The sequence below is a fragment of the Amphiura filiformis genome, chromosome 7 (genome assembly GCF_039555335.1).
Source record: "Amphiura filiformis chromosome 7, Afil_fr2py, whole genome shotgun sequence".
Lineage (NCBI taxonomy): Eukaryota > Metazoa > Echinodermata > Ophiuroidea > Amphilepidida > Amphiuridae > Amphiura > Amphiura filiformis.
In genome coordinates this window covers 23,170,820-23,190,073 of record NC_092634.1, presented here as the reverse complement: position 1 = coordinate 23,190,073, position 19,254 = coordinate 23,170,820, and the positions used below count along the sequence as shown (strand labels likewise).

General features: G+C 36.8%; 1 protein-coding gene across 1 annotated transcript in view; it reads right to left on the bottom strand.

Moving 5' to 3' along the window:
* Nucleotides 1–18,990, bottom strand: part of LOC140156897 (uncharacterized) — a 37,041-nt gene extending 18,051 nt beyond the window's left edge. Inside the window, exons 1-7 of the mRNA XM_072179927.1 lie at nucleotides 18,589–18,990; nucleotides 13,049–13,211; nucleotides 11,496–11,627; nucleotides 10,964–11,076; nucleotides 8,452–8,559; nucleotides 6,762–6,898; nucleotides 5,687–5,867 (exon numbers count right to left, since the gene is read on the bottom strand). Coding sequence (XP_072036028.1) covers nucleotides 5,687–5,867; nucleotides 6,762–6,898; nucleotides 8,452–8,559; nucleotides 10,964–11,076; nucleotides 11,496–11,627; nucleotides 13,049–13,211; nucleotides 18,589–18,649 — 895 coding nt within the window. The 5' untranslated portion in view covers nucleotides 18,650–18,990. The remainder of the gene's footprint in view (nucleotides 1–5,686; nucleotides 5,868–6,761; nucleotides 6,899–8,451; nucleotides 8,560–10,963; nucleotides 11,077–11,495; nucleotides 11,628–13,048; nucleotides 13,212–18,588) is intronic.
* Nucleotides 18,991–19,254: the final 264 nt, after the last annotated feature.

The following is a 19,254-nucleotide window of genomic DNA, read 5'->3' as shown; positions in this document are numbered from 1 at the left end:
GACCCGGGGGGCTTGCGCCCCCAAAGCCCCCCCCCCAAATGCGCATGCATTTCAAGGTTTGCTGTCTTATCTACTGTCATGACTGTAGATAGCAACCCATCAGAGTTGTGATTTCGGCTATTTTTATTGCCAAAACTTGCTCAATTTCTTTTCAGCCCATTATTGGTGTTTTTACCCTGATTTTACGCTGTTTTCAGCTATTTTAGTAATTTTCCTCTTTTTGTCACAGGCCTCTTACACCCCTGTTTCATAAATATTGCGGCCAACATGCAGTGTCCTTGGGCAAGGCATTTAACATGTTTATTTAATCCCACTTGCTTCACTTCAACCAGGTTAGGTCTACATCAGGCCCATAGTCAGAATTTTTGTAGGGGTGGATATTTTCCAAATGCAGACCTTTTTAACAGAAATCTTCATTCAGTTCATGACTTAAAAATGAAAAGGAAAAGTGCCCCTCTGTCAAAAATTAAAGATAAAATCGGGAAGGCAAAGAAAAAGAACGTGCCGCAAACATAGGTAGCATTTAATTTACAGCCTTTTGGGATATATTTTGGTGTATAGATGGGCGAGTTGGATCCTCCATAGTTTTCTCAATTTCTCAATTTGAAAAATTTTGCCTGCCTCTGTTAAAATTTTGGAAATATCCCCAAAATTTGGAGAAATAGTTGTAATTTGGCAGAAATTTATTTTTGTATATCAATGGGACAAATTTCTTGAAAAAAATTATATTGATGGGTCCACTTTCAAATTCTCAGTGGCACACCCCTAAGTACCTCCCCCCGAAAAAAAGCCGACACCATTTGAAATATATTGATTTATAAACAAATAGAACAGGGAGAGGAAGAAAATTATTTTTCAATTAACAAGTCCATCAACATAAAACTGATTTTTTTTCCGCAGGCGGATATAATACGGAATTTGCTGGGGATAAAATATAATTATTTGACACATAATTGTGACTGTGGAAATTGTTTTTGTGTTTGGTAGCTTTATGTATAACAAGATTGACTTATGTAAAATTGTTGTTGTATATGCGTTGAGCTTGTATAACAAGATTGACTTATGTAAAATTGTTGTTGTATATGCGTTGAGTTTGTGTACGATAATTTGGAAAAAAACATTCATTTTAATATACTATTTTTAGAAACACTGTCTCTCTGGCCTAGGCACATGGAGTTGCATACACGTGCAATAAATTATGCATGTCAAGTAATAATAATTGTGGGAAATGTTAAATTGTTTTATTGTCGTATACAATTGTTGTATAGGTCTACTAGAAGCTGACAATCAATTCAAAGAAGATAATGAAGAATGATGAGGAAATGTTTTTGACCGATTTTGACCATTTAACCACCAAAATACTTCTATTGATGAGTTCTATCCAGAAAACGATCTTTTGTAGCAATAGGGGCAACATGAAATTTTGATGGTTATCCCTAATAGAAGGTTACCATGCGAAATGACTTGACCAGGTCAGCACGTCAGTGCATACTGCGAGTTTGTTATCAAGATTTTTTATGAACCCAAGCTCAAGTGCACTAATTCAGCATCGAAGTGGTTACGTAATTCTCTTGGTTACCGGATCACGCTATTTTGATATCCTTCGAGTACCATATACTTTGTGTGGTGATTGTTTCGATCATAGTTCATTACTCTGGCGCGTGATCCCGTTGGCATAGTAACATTACGTAACTTCGATACTGAATTGCTTCTTGTAGCATCACCAAGGTAAACATTCGCATGGCCTTGTAAGTTATGCATGTTCTCTAACACAGTGGACTTGACATGTACGTTCTCTGTATGCTGCTTTCAGCATAATTATAGACCTTTACAGGGTCTATGCTTACAAACCTGTTACTCAGATAAAAAGTATCATAACTCCAAAAATGCTATTTTAAAGAAAACTAAAAACCACATTCTTGTGATTCCATTGAAATTAAGTTATGTGTAGTACTGATTTAAAAGCAACCCTTTGAACCCAATACAAAGTCTGTGAAATTCCAGAAGTTACGTATTAAATATGTGACACAATCTGATCATGCAGAACAAAGGATGCATTTTTCACAATTCATTTCCCGGAGGGGGGGGGGGCACTCCTATTGTCGCCTGTACACCATCCGCGATAATCAACTTTTGAAAGCACCCTAAACAAGGATTTAACCCTTGGCAAAAACGACACCCTAAACAGGTAACACGCGCCTGTTTCACACCCTAAACAGGGATTTTATCAAATCAGGTTCTAGAGTTCTGATGATTTGTAGTATCCATTTTCTTAAATGTTATTTTTGTTGGCCCCTACACCATATTTTTGCCTTGATCTCAATTACAAATTTGCCGGCTTGGTCCCTAAACCAGATAGCCTATCACACATTGTTACAAAACATTCCAGCAACCTGTTATTTCAATTACTTGTCTTTATATGAATATACTAAAGTGAAGTCAAATAGGCCTACAGCATCTAACTCAATTCATACAAAATCTCAGTTTTGTTAGGCATTGAGTGTTAATGCTGTGCTGACCTTTCAATCTATAATAAATTACTGAGTTTGGCGACTTTGTAAGGCTAAAAACTTCTACGTTTTACATTATTTCGGAAAACGGATTTTTGCGTTGCGTAGAGTAAAGTTGTCCGCACCCCAATAAAACGTCCAATTTTGTTTTTGTTTACGTTAAGGGTGTCAAATTATGTTAATTAGTTTCAAAGGCACTAGCAAGCAACCTGCGAGCTAAGCACTGAGTAAAGGCCCGGTCACACTATGACGGACAATAAGCAACGAAAGGTGACAAACGTGAAAATCACAAAATGTTGACGGCAAAGCGACGACAAAAAGAGGAAAAACAAGATTCGGTGACGAGTGGGAAAAAAATATTAATATCGATATAAAAAAAAAACAAAAATATTACACATATCAATAATATTCAAAAATATTACACATATCAATAATAATCAAAACTATTAATATCTTTATCAATAATAATCAAAAATATTACCATCAATATCAATAATCATAATCATAAAAATAGTAAAATCAATATAAATAATAATCTACTTTTAATATCTATATCAATAATAATCAAAAATATTAACATCAATATCAATAATAATAAATTCAAAATTGCAATTCGCAGCTTAACGTCGCTTGCCGTTCACCCCTATTCGTCATAGTGTGACCGGGCCTTAAACACTGACAAAACAGTCACAATACACTACAATACAGTCATGCTGTTTAACATGAACACCCGCAAATCCTATGTCTGATCTGATCAATGCTGAGATTGGGTCACTCATACCATTACACAGGAGAATCTGACTTGAGTAATTAACATGCATTGTTTATTCAACTAATTTGTCAACATTATCATGCCAGTGTTCAAACTAGAACCTATTGTCAACAGTTAAATGTTTGTTTATTGAATTAGGAGTCTCCAAATCACCCAAATTAAACAGGGTTGCCAAACTGTGAATTAGTAGCCCAAATGGGTGACTTTTTAAGATCCCCCAACTTTTGACAATTTCCTGTCCCATAGAGACAGATGGTTAAGAAAAATGGGTGACTTTTTAGCAATGCAGGTACAAGTCTGATTAGGCTTACCGTAACTCACAGGTTAGCGGCATAATCAGTGAATTAGGTCAAAGTCTCCAAATCACCCAAATTAAACAGGGTTGCCAAACTGTGATTTAGTAGCCCAAATGGGTGACTTTTGAAGATTCCCCCAACATTTGACAATTTCCTGTCCCATAGAGACAGATGGTTAAGAAAAATGGGTGACTTTTTTAATAGCAACGCAGGTACAAGTCTGGTAAGCATGGCAAGGCTCACCGTAACTCACAGGTTAGCAGCATAATCAGTGTCTGTGCAAAATACTTTGCCAATGTTGAAAGTAAGTGTTCTACAAAATTGTACATTTATTTTGATTATTCCGAGACTGCACCTCAAATTGCCCTGCACCAGGTGAAACTAAATTAACATCTATTGTTTATTCAACCAATTTGTCAACATGGTCACTGAACTTACCAATTCGAAAAACTCAGTAATTTATTATAGATACCTTAAAGGAGTATTTCGTGATCCTAGCATCCTCTATTTATGTCATTTTTCATTAGATATCCACGAAAAAACCTATTCCCAAAATTTCAGTTGATTCCGATTTTGCGTTCGCGAGTTATACATGATTATGTGTATTACACTGCTCCATAGACAATGCGTTGTAATTTCGTTCTGGTGCACCAGAACGAAATTCAAATTTCACGATATCTTTGCTAAACGAATTAATCTGCAAGAAATATTTTGTACATAGACATTATGTAGCAAGAGGTTTCCAGTGATGTAAAAATCTCAACTTTTTTTGAGAAAAGTGGGGGGATGAGGCTGTGGATCACGAAATGCCCTTTTAAGCAATCACACAATATTATTTAATACCAGGGACTGTGTATGAACACCTAATTAGTCACACATCAATAATGTCAACATTTACTGAGGTCATGATCCAATTGCCTATTTGCATGCCTTATCAAACCACTGAATTTTACCATGCTATGTTATATGAAACAGAGTGTAAGGATATGTGAATAAAATTGTTTCATCTGCACAGTGGTGTAGCCAGGACTTTTTCAGAGAGAGAGGGGGAGAAGGCAAATTTCAGGGGGGGGGGGCAAATTGTCACAAATGGGCTAAAAAGTAAAAGGTACAACAAAATTTATCCAAAATGGGCTAACAAATAAAAAGTACAACAAAATGCATACAAATGCATACAAATCTTAAATATCCGTAGCCAGCATACCATAGGGGCCCAAGAGGGAAGTAAATAAAATTGTGTTCATCTGCTCAGTGATGTAGCCAGGACTTTTGCAGGGGGCAGCAAGGTACATTTCAAGGTTGGGGATGGACAAACTTGGACGAAAATGGTAACAACTGGGCTAAAAGGTACAACAAATTTGTCCAAAATGGGCAAAAAATTAATGTATTTACAAATGCATAAAAATTTTAAATATCAGGGGCCGGGGGCCCAGCATCCCACAGGGGCAAGACTTCTCACGGTGGATATGATATGGTGGCAAGAAGACTTCCATCATGATCTAATTGCAATTTCAAGCCATTGATTTATATGGAAAAGATACTAAATATTATATTTCTAAATGATTATCTCCTCTCATACCATTAATCACATTAAATAAAACATTTACATGTACAAAAAATATACAAAATTTACCAACCGCGAAAGACTCTGACCGCGAAAGACGGGTGACCGCTAGTTAATATTAATTAACAACATTAACAACATTGAAGACAAACCTGCAGTGACAAAATCATTAAACGGAGACGAATATAACTATTCGTCTCAGATGTGACATGTTTTCATTCAAAGATTATTTATTCTATACTTCTCTTAAGTTAAGTGCTTTCAGTGATCCCAGCGAAAGTACAAAGAAATTTTGTCTTAAATACATAGCTTTCAGCTGAATTACTATGTTAGCACATCTATGACAATGCAAAGGTACCAAAATCTGAATTTTGATGACTCACGATACGATCGTCCAAATAAGCAAATCGCCGAATGGGCCTTTAAAACCTGTTACTTTTAAATCAGTGGCTCCGGAACCGAGGCAAATCCATCATGTTTCCTTTAATCACTGCGTTGTCTTTTTTAAAGACATTTCTTGTTTAAAAATTAAATGATAACTGACCTTCTTCATACTCATAGGTAAAGGTCACAAAAGCTCTAACACCTCGGAAACTGTCAAACAAGTCGGCCAGGAACATGATATCCAGATATTCACCAACATTCTTAACGCCATTGCACGGGGTGTTTGCAAGATGATAGATACGACGTTTGCGTTGTCTTTCCAAGATTACGGCATCTCCGACCTGAAATCAAAATTAAAAGAAACTTAACCAGAAATGTTCAGTAATGTTGTATTCTCAAGAGCGCTCAAGTGAAACGTGTGGACGTGGGTCAGAGGGGAGCATGATTTAGCAGTGTTCGCACGCAAATATTGAGATAAATAAAGCTGACACACAAGATGAATGGTATCCCAAGGCATGATATTATGATTTCTTATGACGACGAGCGACAAGCGGGGGAAAAGTTCAAAAATGTCCCCTTCCCCCTTGAAGCCACCACACTGTATAGGCCCGTATTTTCTATTTACAGATAGAACTGCGGGTAATTCCCCCAATCTGTGGTTGCGGCCAATTAACAAAGAACCGAATCTACTACGAGGGTCATTCAGAAAGTTCTACCTCCATCGTCACAGCTCTGTTATCTTACGTGCCAGGAAATTGAAATTACCCATGATTATACTCTTAAATCTTGGTACAAAATCAAAGTTATTTGGTTAAAATGTGATTTTTGGTTGTTAAGATGTCTTAGTTAACGTGAATACAGACTTTCGCCCGATGCAATATTAGTCGCCAAATGTTGACATTAAAGGAGTATTTCGTGATCCTAGCATCCTCTATTTATGTCATTTTTCATTAGATATCCACGAAAAAACCTATTCCCAAAATTTCAGTTGATTCCGATTTTGCGTTCGCGAGTTATGCATGATTATGTGTATTACAGAGGTTTCCAGTGATATAAAAATCTCAACTTTTTTTTGAGAAAAGTGGGGGGATGAGGCCGTGGATCACGAAATGCCCTTTTAAGTAACAGGTGTCATACTGGAATGCTTTGGCCAAAACCCTTTTCAGCTAAGTCGTTGGTAAAATTTGACAAAGTGTTTAAGAGACACACAGCGTAAGGTAATATTTTAGACTTACATCTAGGTGATAAATCTTGCGTGGGAATTCCATAGTAATTATCCATGAAGTGGTTGGAGCAGTAATAGGTATGTGCAACCTGCCAACGAAGCCACCATACCACTCCTTGTAGATGGTCGAATTCAACCCCACAACAGCTAAAATGGATGGCGTAATAAAAAGCAACTACTTTTAGTTCACAGTTGTGTGTATTTTGTTTGTTTTCACTTTAACATTGATTAATTAGAATATTTGTCAATTTTGTCATCAATAAATTTCAACTTACTGCACCCCTTTACAAATCCTATAATATAGTCAAATACCCCAGCGCGTGGAACAAAACACACTTCACTGATGGGCACAAACGCACTTTATCACCGATATATATAGGCCTATATGTAGGAAGTGATTTAGAAAGTGAGCAACGTTTTTCTATTCATTTTCTCCATTCCTTCCGCATGCATCGTTTCCTCGATTTTGATAGTCATTTCCTAGGATCGGTGCGGTGCTCCCCGTTGCACTGCCCCATCTCTGTATCCTGGTGTATCACGTTTTATTCGACCGCCGAGCTTAAACCAGGGTTCCCACACCTTGCATCCACTGTGCCTTGAAGCACTTAAAATTCAAGGACTTTTCAATGAATTTTCAAGGTCCAAAAGCATGATTTTCAAGGACTGACCACAACACAAAAAGCTGCGTAAAATAACGAAAGTTACAGCTCCTGACTCCCCAAAGTTTGTCAAAATTATACTTTAGGTATAAAAATTCCAATTTTGAAGGACTTTCAAGGACCTTGTGCAAATTTCCAGGACTTTCAAGGCCTTGCAAAGGTGCAAATTCAAGGACCGTGTGAACCCTGTTAAACGCACACGTAGGCCCAACATGCATAAAGAGAGTGTCAACGTTTATCAGGCATGAGAATTTTCGGTTTTAAAACTGAATTCAGTTTTTTTAGTCAAAACTTCCGCAACTTGATTTAAGGGATCTAAAATGAGCGTTTATTGCGTTTTGACAGTATTTTTGTGGGACATGAGAGCACCTCAGACCTATCGAATTGCATTCTGAATACGAAGCATGTCTTTCTGATATCAAATAATTTTCATTTTTGACAATCACAATATAATACAAATTTTATGACAAATTATAAAAATTTGATATTTTTCAAATTTTGATATATAACAGTCCTCGAAGTAAATTATATAAATCTAATGATATATTCTTAAAGTGTATGTAGCAGCGAGGAAAAGCCGACGGTCAATTGAAAATTTTGACCTTTCATATTGAAGATACGGATTTTTTCCCAAAAGACCTAATTTTTTTGGTGTTTTGGGAAAAAATCCATATCTTCAATACGAAAGGTCAAAATTTTCAATTGATCGTCGGCTTTTCATCCCACCTACATACACTTTAAGTATAAATCATCAGATTTATAAAGTACTGTTAAATATCAAAAATATCAATTTTTAATGATTTGCCATAAAATGTGTATTAGATTGCGAATTTCAAAAAATCAAAATTATTTGATATCAGAATGACATTCTTCGTATTCAGAATGCAATTCGATATGTCCGATGTGCTCTAATGTCCCAAAATAAATACTGTCCAAACGTTCATACCCCAGCCCTTAATTTCAGCCAGTTTTTGGTACTTTTTGACCAATTTCACGCGCATTTTTTAGGAAAGTGCAGTCTCATGCCTGGTTTATACTTACGGCATCCCAGTTCATCGGACGAATCCATACAGTCAAATTCGCCATCGCATGGAATATAACATGTTTCACCCGATGGGCACATTGAAGTTCCTTCGTCTGGACAACCAACTGAAATAAATGTAAAAATATAATCCACGTATTTACCCCGTATCTTCTACTTTTGTTCGGGGGCGGGGGCACTTCAACTTTGGAGGTGACGCGTATGTAGGGCTGTTAAGACTCCCTTTTTCAGCATCGCTGTCACCCAAAGACCCCATATTTTTTACGAACACATGCTCTGTCCCGGCTCTGTCACCCGAAGACCCCCTATTTTTCCATTTGATCTGTCACCCAAAGACCCTTACAAGTTCAATTTGAACAGCAATTTTCATTTATCACTGATTTTGTTACTTATTTTGAAAAAACAAAGAAACTTGAAGCCATTTAGAACTTCGATTTTCGAGGTTTCTGTGGCACTTTTTCGGTTCTCACCCAAAGATTCTATTTCTCACCCAATGACCCCATATTTTTTACATTTTGCTCTCACCGAATGCCAAAAATCATGCTCTCACCCAATGACCCCATATTTTTTTACATTTTGCTCTCACCGAATGCCCCTTAGTGCGACAGTGCCAGCCCTACACCTATATATCCATTTCAAATTGAAGTGGCCCCCCCCCCGGCTTTTGTTACGAATCAGAAAGACCCCAGGCCAATGATGCACCTTTTCCAAGTTCTCATACGAATGCATAACAAAGTTAACAATAGCTGAATCTTTAATGAATTGACAATGGTTCTGCACATAAACATAAATGCATACATTTAATAAATCACAGTATAATTATACTATACTTATCCGGTAGATGTCTTCTTGTTGATTACAAAGTTCTGTTGCACTTATTGTTCCGGACGACTGATGTATATCTTGATTCAAACTTTGTCATGCAAATACCACTGTTCAGCGAAGTTCACTGTCAACTTGGAAGTTATATATCCTTTGCGTATAAAAATCCTCGCCCAGATGACAATTTCCAAAATGGTGCTGCTTTCACCAGGGATATGAGACTTTCAAATCACTAGGTAACCGGCCTCCGCACTGTTTCTCTTTAATGACAGACGTGTTGTTTCATAAACCATATTTCAGCAAAGCGACATAAAATAGTATTCCAATGGGATATAAACACTTTCGTGTTCTCGAAAACTCCTTCGTTATTGCTGTAGGCCTATTAATAGTACATTATTGGCCATGCAAATTGGCTGGATCACAGGTAGGCCTACCTTTTCTGAAGGTATCCGACCGTACATCTAGACTACCAACAAAGCTTACAATAGCCACGAAAACATGTTGTTTTTACCTTTTATACTAAAGTACATATAGTAAAACTGAAAATTCCCCAGCTATATTCTTATTCATTTTCAAATATTGGTAGGTCTGTCATATCTCCCGCGGATGCCCATATCCGTGGCTCTTAATAAAGAATGTAATCACTTGTTCATTATAAAACACTATTTGTTTGTTAACCATGTTAACCCCATGAGAATTACCTGCCGATTGGCCAACAAGAAGTTTTCATTATCGATTGGACCAATCAGTAACATTGTTAGAATAATTTCACCATACACAAAATTGGGGCGAAATATTGGCAAAGCTCCATTCTGATTGGTGATTAAAGTGAAGATATCACGTAATTGACCAATCAGAGCTGAGACTAGTATAGATCAGCAGGCAGGACCGTTCCGACCATTAGGCCAGGTAAGGCGGACGCCTAGGGCGGCAAACGCAGAGGGGCGCAAAAAAAAAAGGCGAATAAAGGAAATAAAAAGTGGGCGAAAAGAAAACAGAAAACAGGGCGGAAAAGGGGGACCGGAGAAAAAGAAAAGAAACGGGGCAGAGAAAAGAAAAGAAGACACGGGGCGAAGAAAAAGAAAAAAGAAACGGGGCGGAGAAAGAGAAAGAAGAAACGGGCGGAGAAAAGGAAGATGAAAAGCGGTTAAAAAACAGAAGGAAAAAAGAAAAACAGAAGAAAAAATAGAAGAGAGGAGAAAAGAATCGAAGAAGAAAGTGTCGAAGAACAAAAAGTGGGGTAAAAAATACAGAAAAGAGGGAAAACCATAGGGGTAAATTCCAGGTGGGATGGTCCATACCATAACCCCCCCCCCCATTTTTGCACCACATTTCAATAGTTTAGCTTCAAAATGGCAAAATGTTTTGCGCGCTTCGCGCGCATTTGTACCCCAAACTTATTGTGTCGCTTAAGGTGCTGAATTCACTATAGTTCAAGAATTTATTTCCAACCCCATCCCTCCAAAAAATGTCAAAAAGAAATCTACGCCACTGAGGAAAACGGTCGTGGGCAGTATACAAATAGGTCTAAATTGATGACTTAACACTTTTTTTTGGTTTACTTTGGTGGGGCGGCAGGGAGAGGCTTTGCCTAGGGCGGCAACATCCCTAGGAAGTGTCGGCAGGTAGTGCTCAGGGGGTTAACGGGGTAGGCTACTTTGGATCAATTTATGTGTTTTATGTACTTACTTAAAATGCGGACCGTATCCGCTTGATCTATAACAAACATGGTATCACCATCTTCTGGTGTCGACACTGTGCAAGCCAGAAGTGTATCATTATCAGCCCCGGTTGGAGTAAATCTAAAACGACAAAAGACCATCATCACTGATCATGTCATAACCAAAGATCCTTTTATCTTTAGGATCTTTGTCACAAAAGACTCATAACCAAGTTCTAAACTATAAAATGTCTCCTAGGGGGACCTTGGGTTCGCTTTTACTTTTACTCCCGCACAGCAAATTACCTTTTTGAATCCGAACCTTAAAACGCATGGAAAACGTCGGGCTATATAAGGTCCCGAGGTATTGAGGTGGATTCCGAGACATTTTGAAAATGCTCCAAGAATATTTATAAAACATTAATCGAGTAGGGCAACATATAGCCTACACTGGCCTTTGTTTGAAGCTAATCGGATATATATAGTTTTGTTTGTTGTTTTTTACCAAAATTTTTGATATATACCAAATGGCCGATACGACGGTCAATCATTTGTACTTACGTGAATGTGGATTCGTAGACAAAAATCCCTGTTTCTTGCTCAATCTTGTATTCTGTTACAGTGCCTCCCGCTTCAGTTGCATTTGTACCATTCAGTGTCCATCGAAGTTGAAGTAAATCCCCGTTGGCTTCCCTGTAATCAGACATTCAAATATCAGATACATTTATATAATATATAGGCTATGTCCTTAATAAAGTGGTGTCATAGGGTGCCCTCAAGTCAAACAATGTAGCTCACCGCTGTGCTAACAAGAACCATGCAAAAACTAACAAGACTCATTATAGGGTATCAAATAAAAAAATTATAAAAAAATTACTTTCTCTAGGGACATCATATTCCAAAAGTCTGTTTCTGGTTCAATACATTAGGTTTCAGTGCCTGAACAGAATTGTTCATGTCTCATCACCTTTTTCAACCAAATCAACGGTAATTACTCTTGTAGTGAGGGATCAACATTTAACCACAAATTGCCTCAGGCAAAACTCACTTCCTGGGAACTAAATACCACACAAGTTCACTTATGTAACTCATTGACCCATCCATCTGTGTCATATGCATATACTGCCTCTAGCTATAATGACAGCCTGGTGATCTGGTCACCTCATTGACAGATACTAAACAACCCAGTTGTGGTCAATTCTCTCTAGGCAGTGAAACGTAATGAATTGCAATATTTGTTTGTCCCCCCCCCGACTAGCGTGGCAGAAACTATACATTTGGTTTGAAAATAGGTTAATTTTGTATCCGGACTCAAGTACGCACAAAGTACGTGTTGCCTTTTTTTGTACAGTTCCTAGCAGTGGCGTAGCCAGGGGAAATGGAGGGTCACACCCCCCCCCGTGAGAAGTGTTTCCCCAACCCCACCCCTGTGGGATGCTGGCCGTCCTGATATTTTATATTTTAGGCCTTTGTTGTACCCTTTAGCCCATTTTTAAAAACCATTTTCGCCCAAGTTTTCCCCCTTAAAAGTTGGCTTGCCCCGTTTTGCCCACCCTCTGAAACAGTGGTGGCTATGCCACTGGTTCCTATAGTATATTCTTTATTTAAAAAGTCAGAACCTCTCATAAAGAAATTCAGAACCGATTCAAAAGAAAACAATACTGTTCGATGCATAAATCTTTCTTGCAGATTCGGAGTGTTTGACAAAGTTGTCGTTCTATTTGTAGTTTCCTGGCTATATGTACAACACAGTGTCTTGCGTATGGGCTTAACGTCAATGTCCGAATCATGTCAACTGATCAACTGAAATAGGCTCAGCGCTCTTCTTTCGTGGATATCTTTTGAATTTATTATTACCTTAAAAAGAGGATGCTAAATCATGAAATACCCATTTTTTATCGAAAAGGTTACCCAGCTAGCGGGCACATCGACATCAACGTTGAAACAAAGTCGAAACTCTAACCTGCGCCGTTCCACCAGGGGCGTATCGTATTCTTGATTGTTTAAGAGGTCCTCGAAATGACACATGACCTGTAGGTCGATAGCTCATAATGGGCATATGTGAGTGACCCCCCCAAAAAAAAAGAAAAAAGGATAAACCCTTGCATGCTTACAAGACACGGTCGGTACCACATCGAAAGGAAACTTCTCTTCCCGGAGCCACTACCGCGTCAGGTGGGCCTACAACGTCTTTGTAGAAATCATCCGGTGCATCGCCATCTTCCCTCCAAAAACTGAGGAAAACATAATCGTACTTGTTGTCACCACGCCCCAGAACTGAAAGAAATTAAATGATTTGAGTTCATTTGTATCTTCTTTATTTGTTGCTATATTTAAATGACTTTCTGGACCACTTTTTCATAACATTATAATATTCGAACCAGTAAGTCTTCACTGACCAAGCAGTCATGGAACTCCCTATAAAAAAAAACCATTAAGAACCCAAATCAAGTCTTGGAAACCGATTTGTGTTTTGTTTTTATTTTGCTATAAGGGGCTGTGCAATAATTATGAGCCCCCCGGGGGGGGGGGGGGGGGGTAAAATTTCCAAACGGCTCGCCAAAATCGCTTGCCCCCCTCTCGGCCCGCCAAAAATCGCTTGCCCCCCCTCTCGGCTCGCCCAAAATTCTTTGCCCCCCCCCTTGAACATGCCAAATTTTGGGATCCCAAATTGCAAACCTTAAATGGTCTAGATGTATGTTGCGAGCGCAGCGAGCAGGAAAATTTGCATATTTAAGGGTTTCCGTACTGTTTTCTTAAGCCTTTTTAGAGCGTTTTATTAAAAAGGCACCAAATGAATGCGTGCCAAAAATCGTTTTCCCCCCTTCTCGGCTTGCCAAAATTGCTTGCCCCCCTTTTGGCTCGCCAAAAATTTCATGGTTCAACAAAAAGGTCAACAAACATGATAAAACTAAGACCCCAAGGTGTGTGGGGGGGGGAGACAGAAAACAAGGGTAGGCCTAATCCGAAAATTTTGAGCGGACGAGAGGGGGGGGGGGGCAAATATTTTGTCGATTTTATACCCCTTGCGTAAATATTTAACGGCCCCTTAGGCGTTAGATCTTGGTAATAGGCCTATATATACACCCAGGAAAATGATACTAGCAACTTGAAGGGTTGTGACCCGATCAACAACCTCATTCCCAGTTTCTATAAAAACTGAGATGTTGGTATTAGAAGAAAGCTCATTTTTGGGCGAAAATCGCGAAGCGATTTTCGTCCTTATTGCGATGGGTTTTGGCATACTTATTTCCTCACAGCGTTGCAGAATAAAAATTAAATAATCGTGCTGTCTATATGTAATCAGGAAACTACAGAGGCGATAGTGTACATTTAAATTTGTCATTACTACTTCATGTTGATATTCAAACAGTGCTATAAAGTTGTCTTACCAAGGAATGTGTTTGTATTAAAAGAAATAATTGTTTTACAACTTGGATGAACTAGAATTACTTTTATGCAAATCCGAAAATCTTTAAGATTTAGCGGTATTGCCAGATTGTACGTACAGTTGGGCTACATTAATAGCCTCATTATAGTTTTATTGATACTGGCAAAATACTTGCCTGTATGTGCTTGTTGTACTGCTATAGCGTATAGAATCTGTTAATGATACCACACAGTCAATTAATTTATGTCAACATGACGTTTTCACCAGGCTGTGTTTATATAACTGAATCATTTATACAAACACAACCTTGAGTAAATTAAAGAGAGTACTTAAGGGACCTGGAATGGGCGTTTCGATAGTATTTTAGTATGTGGGACATGAGAGCACATCAGACATATGGAATTGCATTCCTAATACGAAGAATGTCTTTCTGATATCAAATAATTTTCATTTTTTGAAAATCACGATGTAATAGGCCTACAAATTTTATGACAAATTATTAAAATTTGATATTTTTCATATTTTTGATATATAACAGTCCTCGAAGTAAATTTTATAAATCTAATGACATATTCTTAAAGTGTATGTAGCTGGGAGGAAAAAGCCGATCAATTGAAAAATTTTGACCTTTCATATTGAAAATATTTGATTTTTTTTCCCAAAATGACCTAATTGTTTTGTGTTTTGGGAAAAAGATCCAAATCTTCAATACGAAAGGTCAAAATTTTCAATTGATCGTCGGCTTTTTCATCCCACCTACATACACTTTAAGTAAAAATCATCATTTGCGAATTTCAAAAAATCAAAATTATTTTATATCAAAAGGACATTCTTCGTATTCAGAATGCAATTCAACATGTCTGATGTGCTCTAATGTCCCACAATAAATACTGTCCAAACGTTCATACCCCATCCCTTAAATGGGGAAACTTAGGCAGGCGATAAAGAGAAAATATATTTACTTTAGCACTGAGCCCTGTGCAATACAAATCGCCCGGACTTATTTGCTCAGACCATGAGTGTTTGCTTATTGACCAATTACCATGATTACCAGGAGAAAAGTCAATAACTGGTTGCCCTTTATCTGCTAACTTGGTTGAACCTGGTATGGTGGTATACAGTTGTATACGTTGAAGTCAATGTTCAATAAATGCCAAATGTTGCTAGCAGTAAAATAATTAAATAGGCCTACTGCCTGCAATGACAATAAAAAAAAGTTTATGATGTCGTCATGCATAGATCTTAAAGTGGTATTTGCGGCATATTCTAGAAATTAATAAATGGCTGAGACAAAACCGTTTGTCTTTCAGAAGATTTTAAGGTATGTAATTTGAAAATAAATTATTTGACTTTGATTTGTTATATGTCTAATTCGTTTTAGGCCTAAATTTTTCATTAATAGTATACTCTTTATAATATAGATATTTTATTACTTTCAGAAGATTTTATTTTCATTTTGATTTTGAGTTAATAGTATGATCGCCACATCTCTAACTTAAAAGACGGAAAATAAAGTACTAGTTTTAATAACCAGCGTGACATAAACAGTAGAAATACAATGCATGGGGAGGTACATTATTGGCATTCAACATGTTCAAAATAAAAGAATTTTATGCAGAGGGTGAATTTGTTCAACTGATAAATACATTTTGTAGATGTCAGCATGAAATTATTTTAGGTATAAATACTTTCGTTAACGAATAACCGGAGCAACATGAAAAGTAGAAATATGGGGGAGACTCACTATTGGCATTCAACAGAATGAACTAATGGATGTTTTCATTCAAGTGCAAATTATGTTAGCTTAAACTTTAATAATTGACAAGAACCTATTCATTTTTTTAATCAAATTTGATTCTTTTCTTGTCATTTTGATGAGAATATCCGATTCATTTTGAAGAGAAATATGTTCATTTTGCAGGAAATCTGTTATATCCCCACCCGAATAGCTCCTCATGTCAAAAGTTTCTATTCAAAAATAATTAGATCTTTTTAAGAGTGTAGCCATAATATTCATATTATTTTTAACATGCATAGAGCACTTCCAAAATGCCTCAAATATATCATCTTAATGCGAGAGCTTTTAAAAAACGACTGGTTTGGAGATTATGGCAGCGAACGAGGAAGAGCGAGGTTTATAAACAATATTTTTGAAAATATGATTTTTCACTAATCACACTGATTTAGCCATGTCAAATCGGTATAGACTACATTTACACTTTATTTAGTATTCATTGAAATATTTAAACAGATTTAATGTAACACAAAAAGTCGGGTCAAGTGGGGTATGAAAAGTCGGGTATATGAGAAGTAGGGTCACCAATTGTACCAACCACATTAAGACATAGATGTAACAAATTGTTATACGTTTATGAACATTAATAAATAGATGTAGGCCTATAGAGGATGTTACGCTTATGAACATGATTTTCAACATTGTTAACAATATTGCTAGTATGTCAACAAATGAAAGTTCTGTAATTTGTTGAAATTCTTCAATGCTAAATTATTTTGAATGTCATCAAATTGTAAATCTCTAGTCACATTTTTGATGTATTAACAACTAGCTATGTAGCAAAGACGTTAACTTCATGTACAAAACATTAACACTCTTATTTTGTAAACATTGTATACCCATAGCTACATTAATCAACAATACATGTTCTGTAATTGTTCCTTATCCTTCATTTATATTAGACTTTCCGTGTATTAGATGTATAAGTAGATGTATATATGTATAACAGATGTTATTTGTTTGTAAACACTTTATTTCATAAACATAGGAGAAGCTACTTATTATGCTAACAATGAACGTTCATTGACTGTTAGGCTAAGTAAACGTTACAGGATAATATGTATTCAAATTTTGCATCAAGGTTCCTGCTTAAATTGTGTTCAAGAATCAACTAAGATTTATTTGGCCCACCTTTTGCCAGTAAATAGGCTGTCATGAATTATCCAGTGTATTTTATTATACGTGCCCGGTCTTATCACTTGGTACACAATAGCTCACCAATCTGAAAGCCTGCTTTAATCACAATGGTCAGAATTAAATAGCCAAAATTATTAGACAAATAGGCTACACTGTCCATACACTGAGTACAGTCTCATTGCAAGATCATAGGCTAAGTACCGTAGTCCTTGTCATTTGAGGTACGTAAAAACATACTCATTATGATCGATGCGAATTATAGAAACAGTTCAAACAATAAAATAACTACACCTTTATCTTGACACTTCCTCATTTGTTCGCCCTGTTCCTTTTTAAAGGAATTTTTATTCTCACTACCCTGGTTAAATTTAACGCTCTAGATACGTAGTTGGTGTGAACAAAAAAATGTGGTGAATTGTGGTAACCACACCGGAAATATAATGTACAATCCTATGGGCATCAATTATTGTTATACGCTCATCCGGGACGCTCATATCAAACCCGCTGGAGCAATATACTAGTAACTCAAAATTTGGAACATTGTTATAATGGTAGGCTTTAATTTTAGATAGAAAAACATGAAGATTGGACCACGCCCCTTGGATAGAGGATAGTTAAATTATATCGCGATGTATTCGCGCATCGCATATGGGTGTATTTAAAATGGGAAGAGAAGCCCAATGCAAGAGAAATAATGCAACAATGGTTGCACTATTTTTATGATCTTTCACTAATAGCTACTAAAAATTCATACACAAAAGCTCACAAAATCCTTTCCAAACAAAATATTCATCAACAGTGAACATACGAGCGTATATAATCGTAATGATCGCCTTTCAAACTACATTAAGGGGGTACTACACCCTTCGATAAATTTGTGTCTATTTTTGCATTTTTCTCAAAAATTAATAACACAGTGGTTACAAAAGTTATGTATATTATAGGGGCAAGGAATTCAATTACTACACTGGAATTTCAGTGACCCAAGACAAGCGGTTCGTTATTTATGACAAGAAATATGGTACCGCTAGGATGTACCTCATTTCCTATTATACTGAACCGCTTGTCTTGAGCCACTGAAATTTCAGTGTAGTAATTGGATTCCTTGCCCCAACAATATACATAACTTTTGTTACCAGTATGTTATTATTTTTGAGAAAAATGCAAAATAGTCACAATTTACTAGGGGTGTACTGGTGTAGTACCCCTTAACAATATCATACTGCGTGAAAGTATATGGACATACTTTCAATACCCCTTTTAGTCTGCCGCTATTAATTTTATTCTAAGAACGGTATTATTTACTGCATTTACTTTTATATTTTCCATACCTTGTAACGGAAGACCTATTGCAAGGATCACCAAAAGATACTGCAGCGATTGGAACCCCATCTTGTATTCCAATTGAGCCACGAAATACCAAAAAGAAATAGATGGTATCTTTATCTGGATTCTATTAGTCTTCTATTGCACCACATATATGGGCGAGACTTTGTATTTTGTCCTCGATCTTCTTTTGTTAGCTCACTGCTTTTCGAGCCTTCTGAAGCAGATTTGGATTTTTCTTATTGTATAACAATTCGCATGATCGCATCTTCCCACTACTTATGCAAAATGCATAACAAAATAATGAACCATTCTTTTGGTGCCTACTGAACCACGAAAAGTTTTTATACAAGGAGGTATACTCAAAAAATTCTGCAGCTAAAGTTTGGGTTATACTCAGAATCGGAAAAAACTGCGCAAGCGAGGCGCGAGGGGGTTGTATTAGGATTCACGTTAATAGGACAAGAAAAAAAATTGTTTGCTTGCCCTCTATATTATAATGAGTTTACAGTAATGATTTTCTTCTTAAGAAAAATGTTGTTAGCCAAATTTAGCTTTGAAATGAACTCGAGACACAGAAAAGTAATATAAAACCATTGAAATTATAAACTAAAAAAAAAAAAAAAAAAAATCTTAAAAGGGCCGACCCTGATTTCGGCCAATTTTGGGGC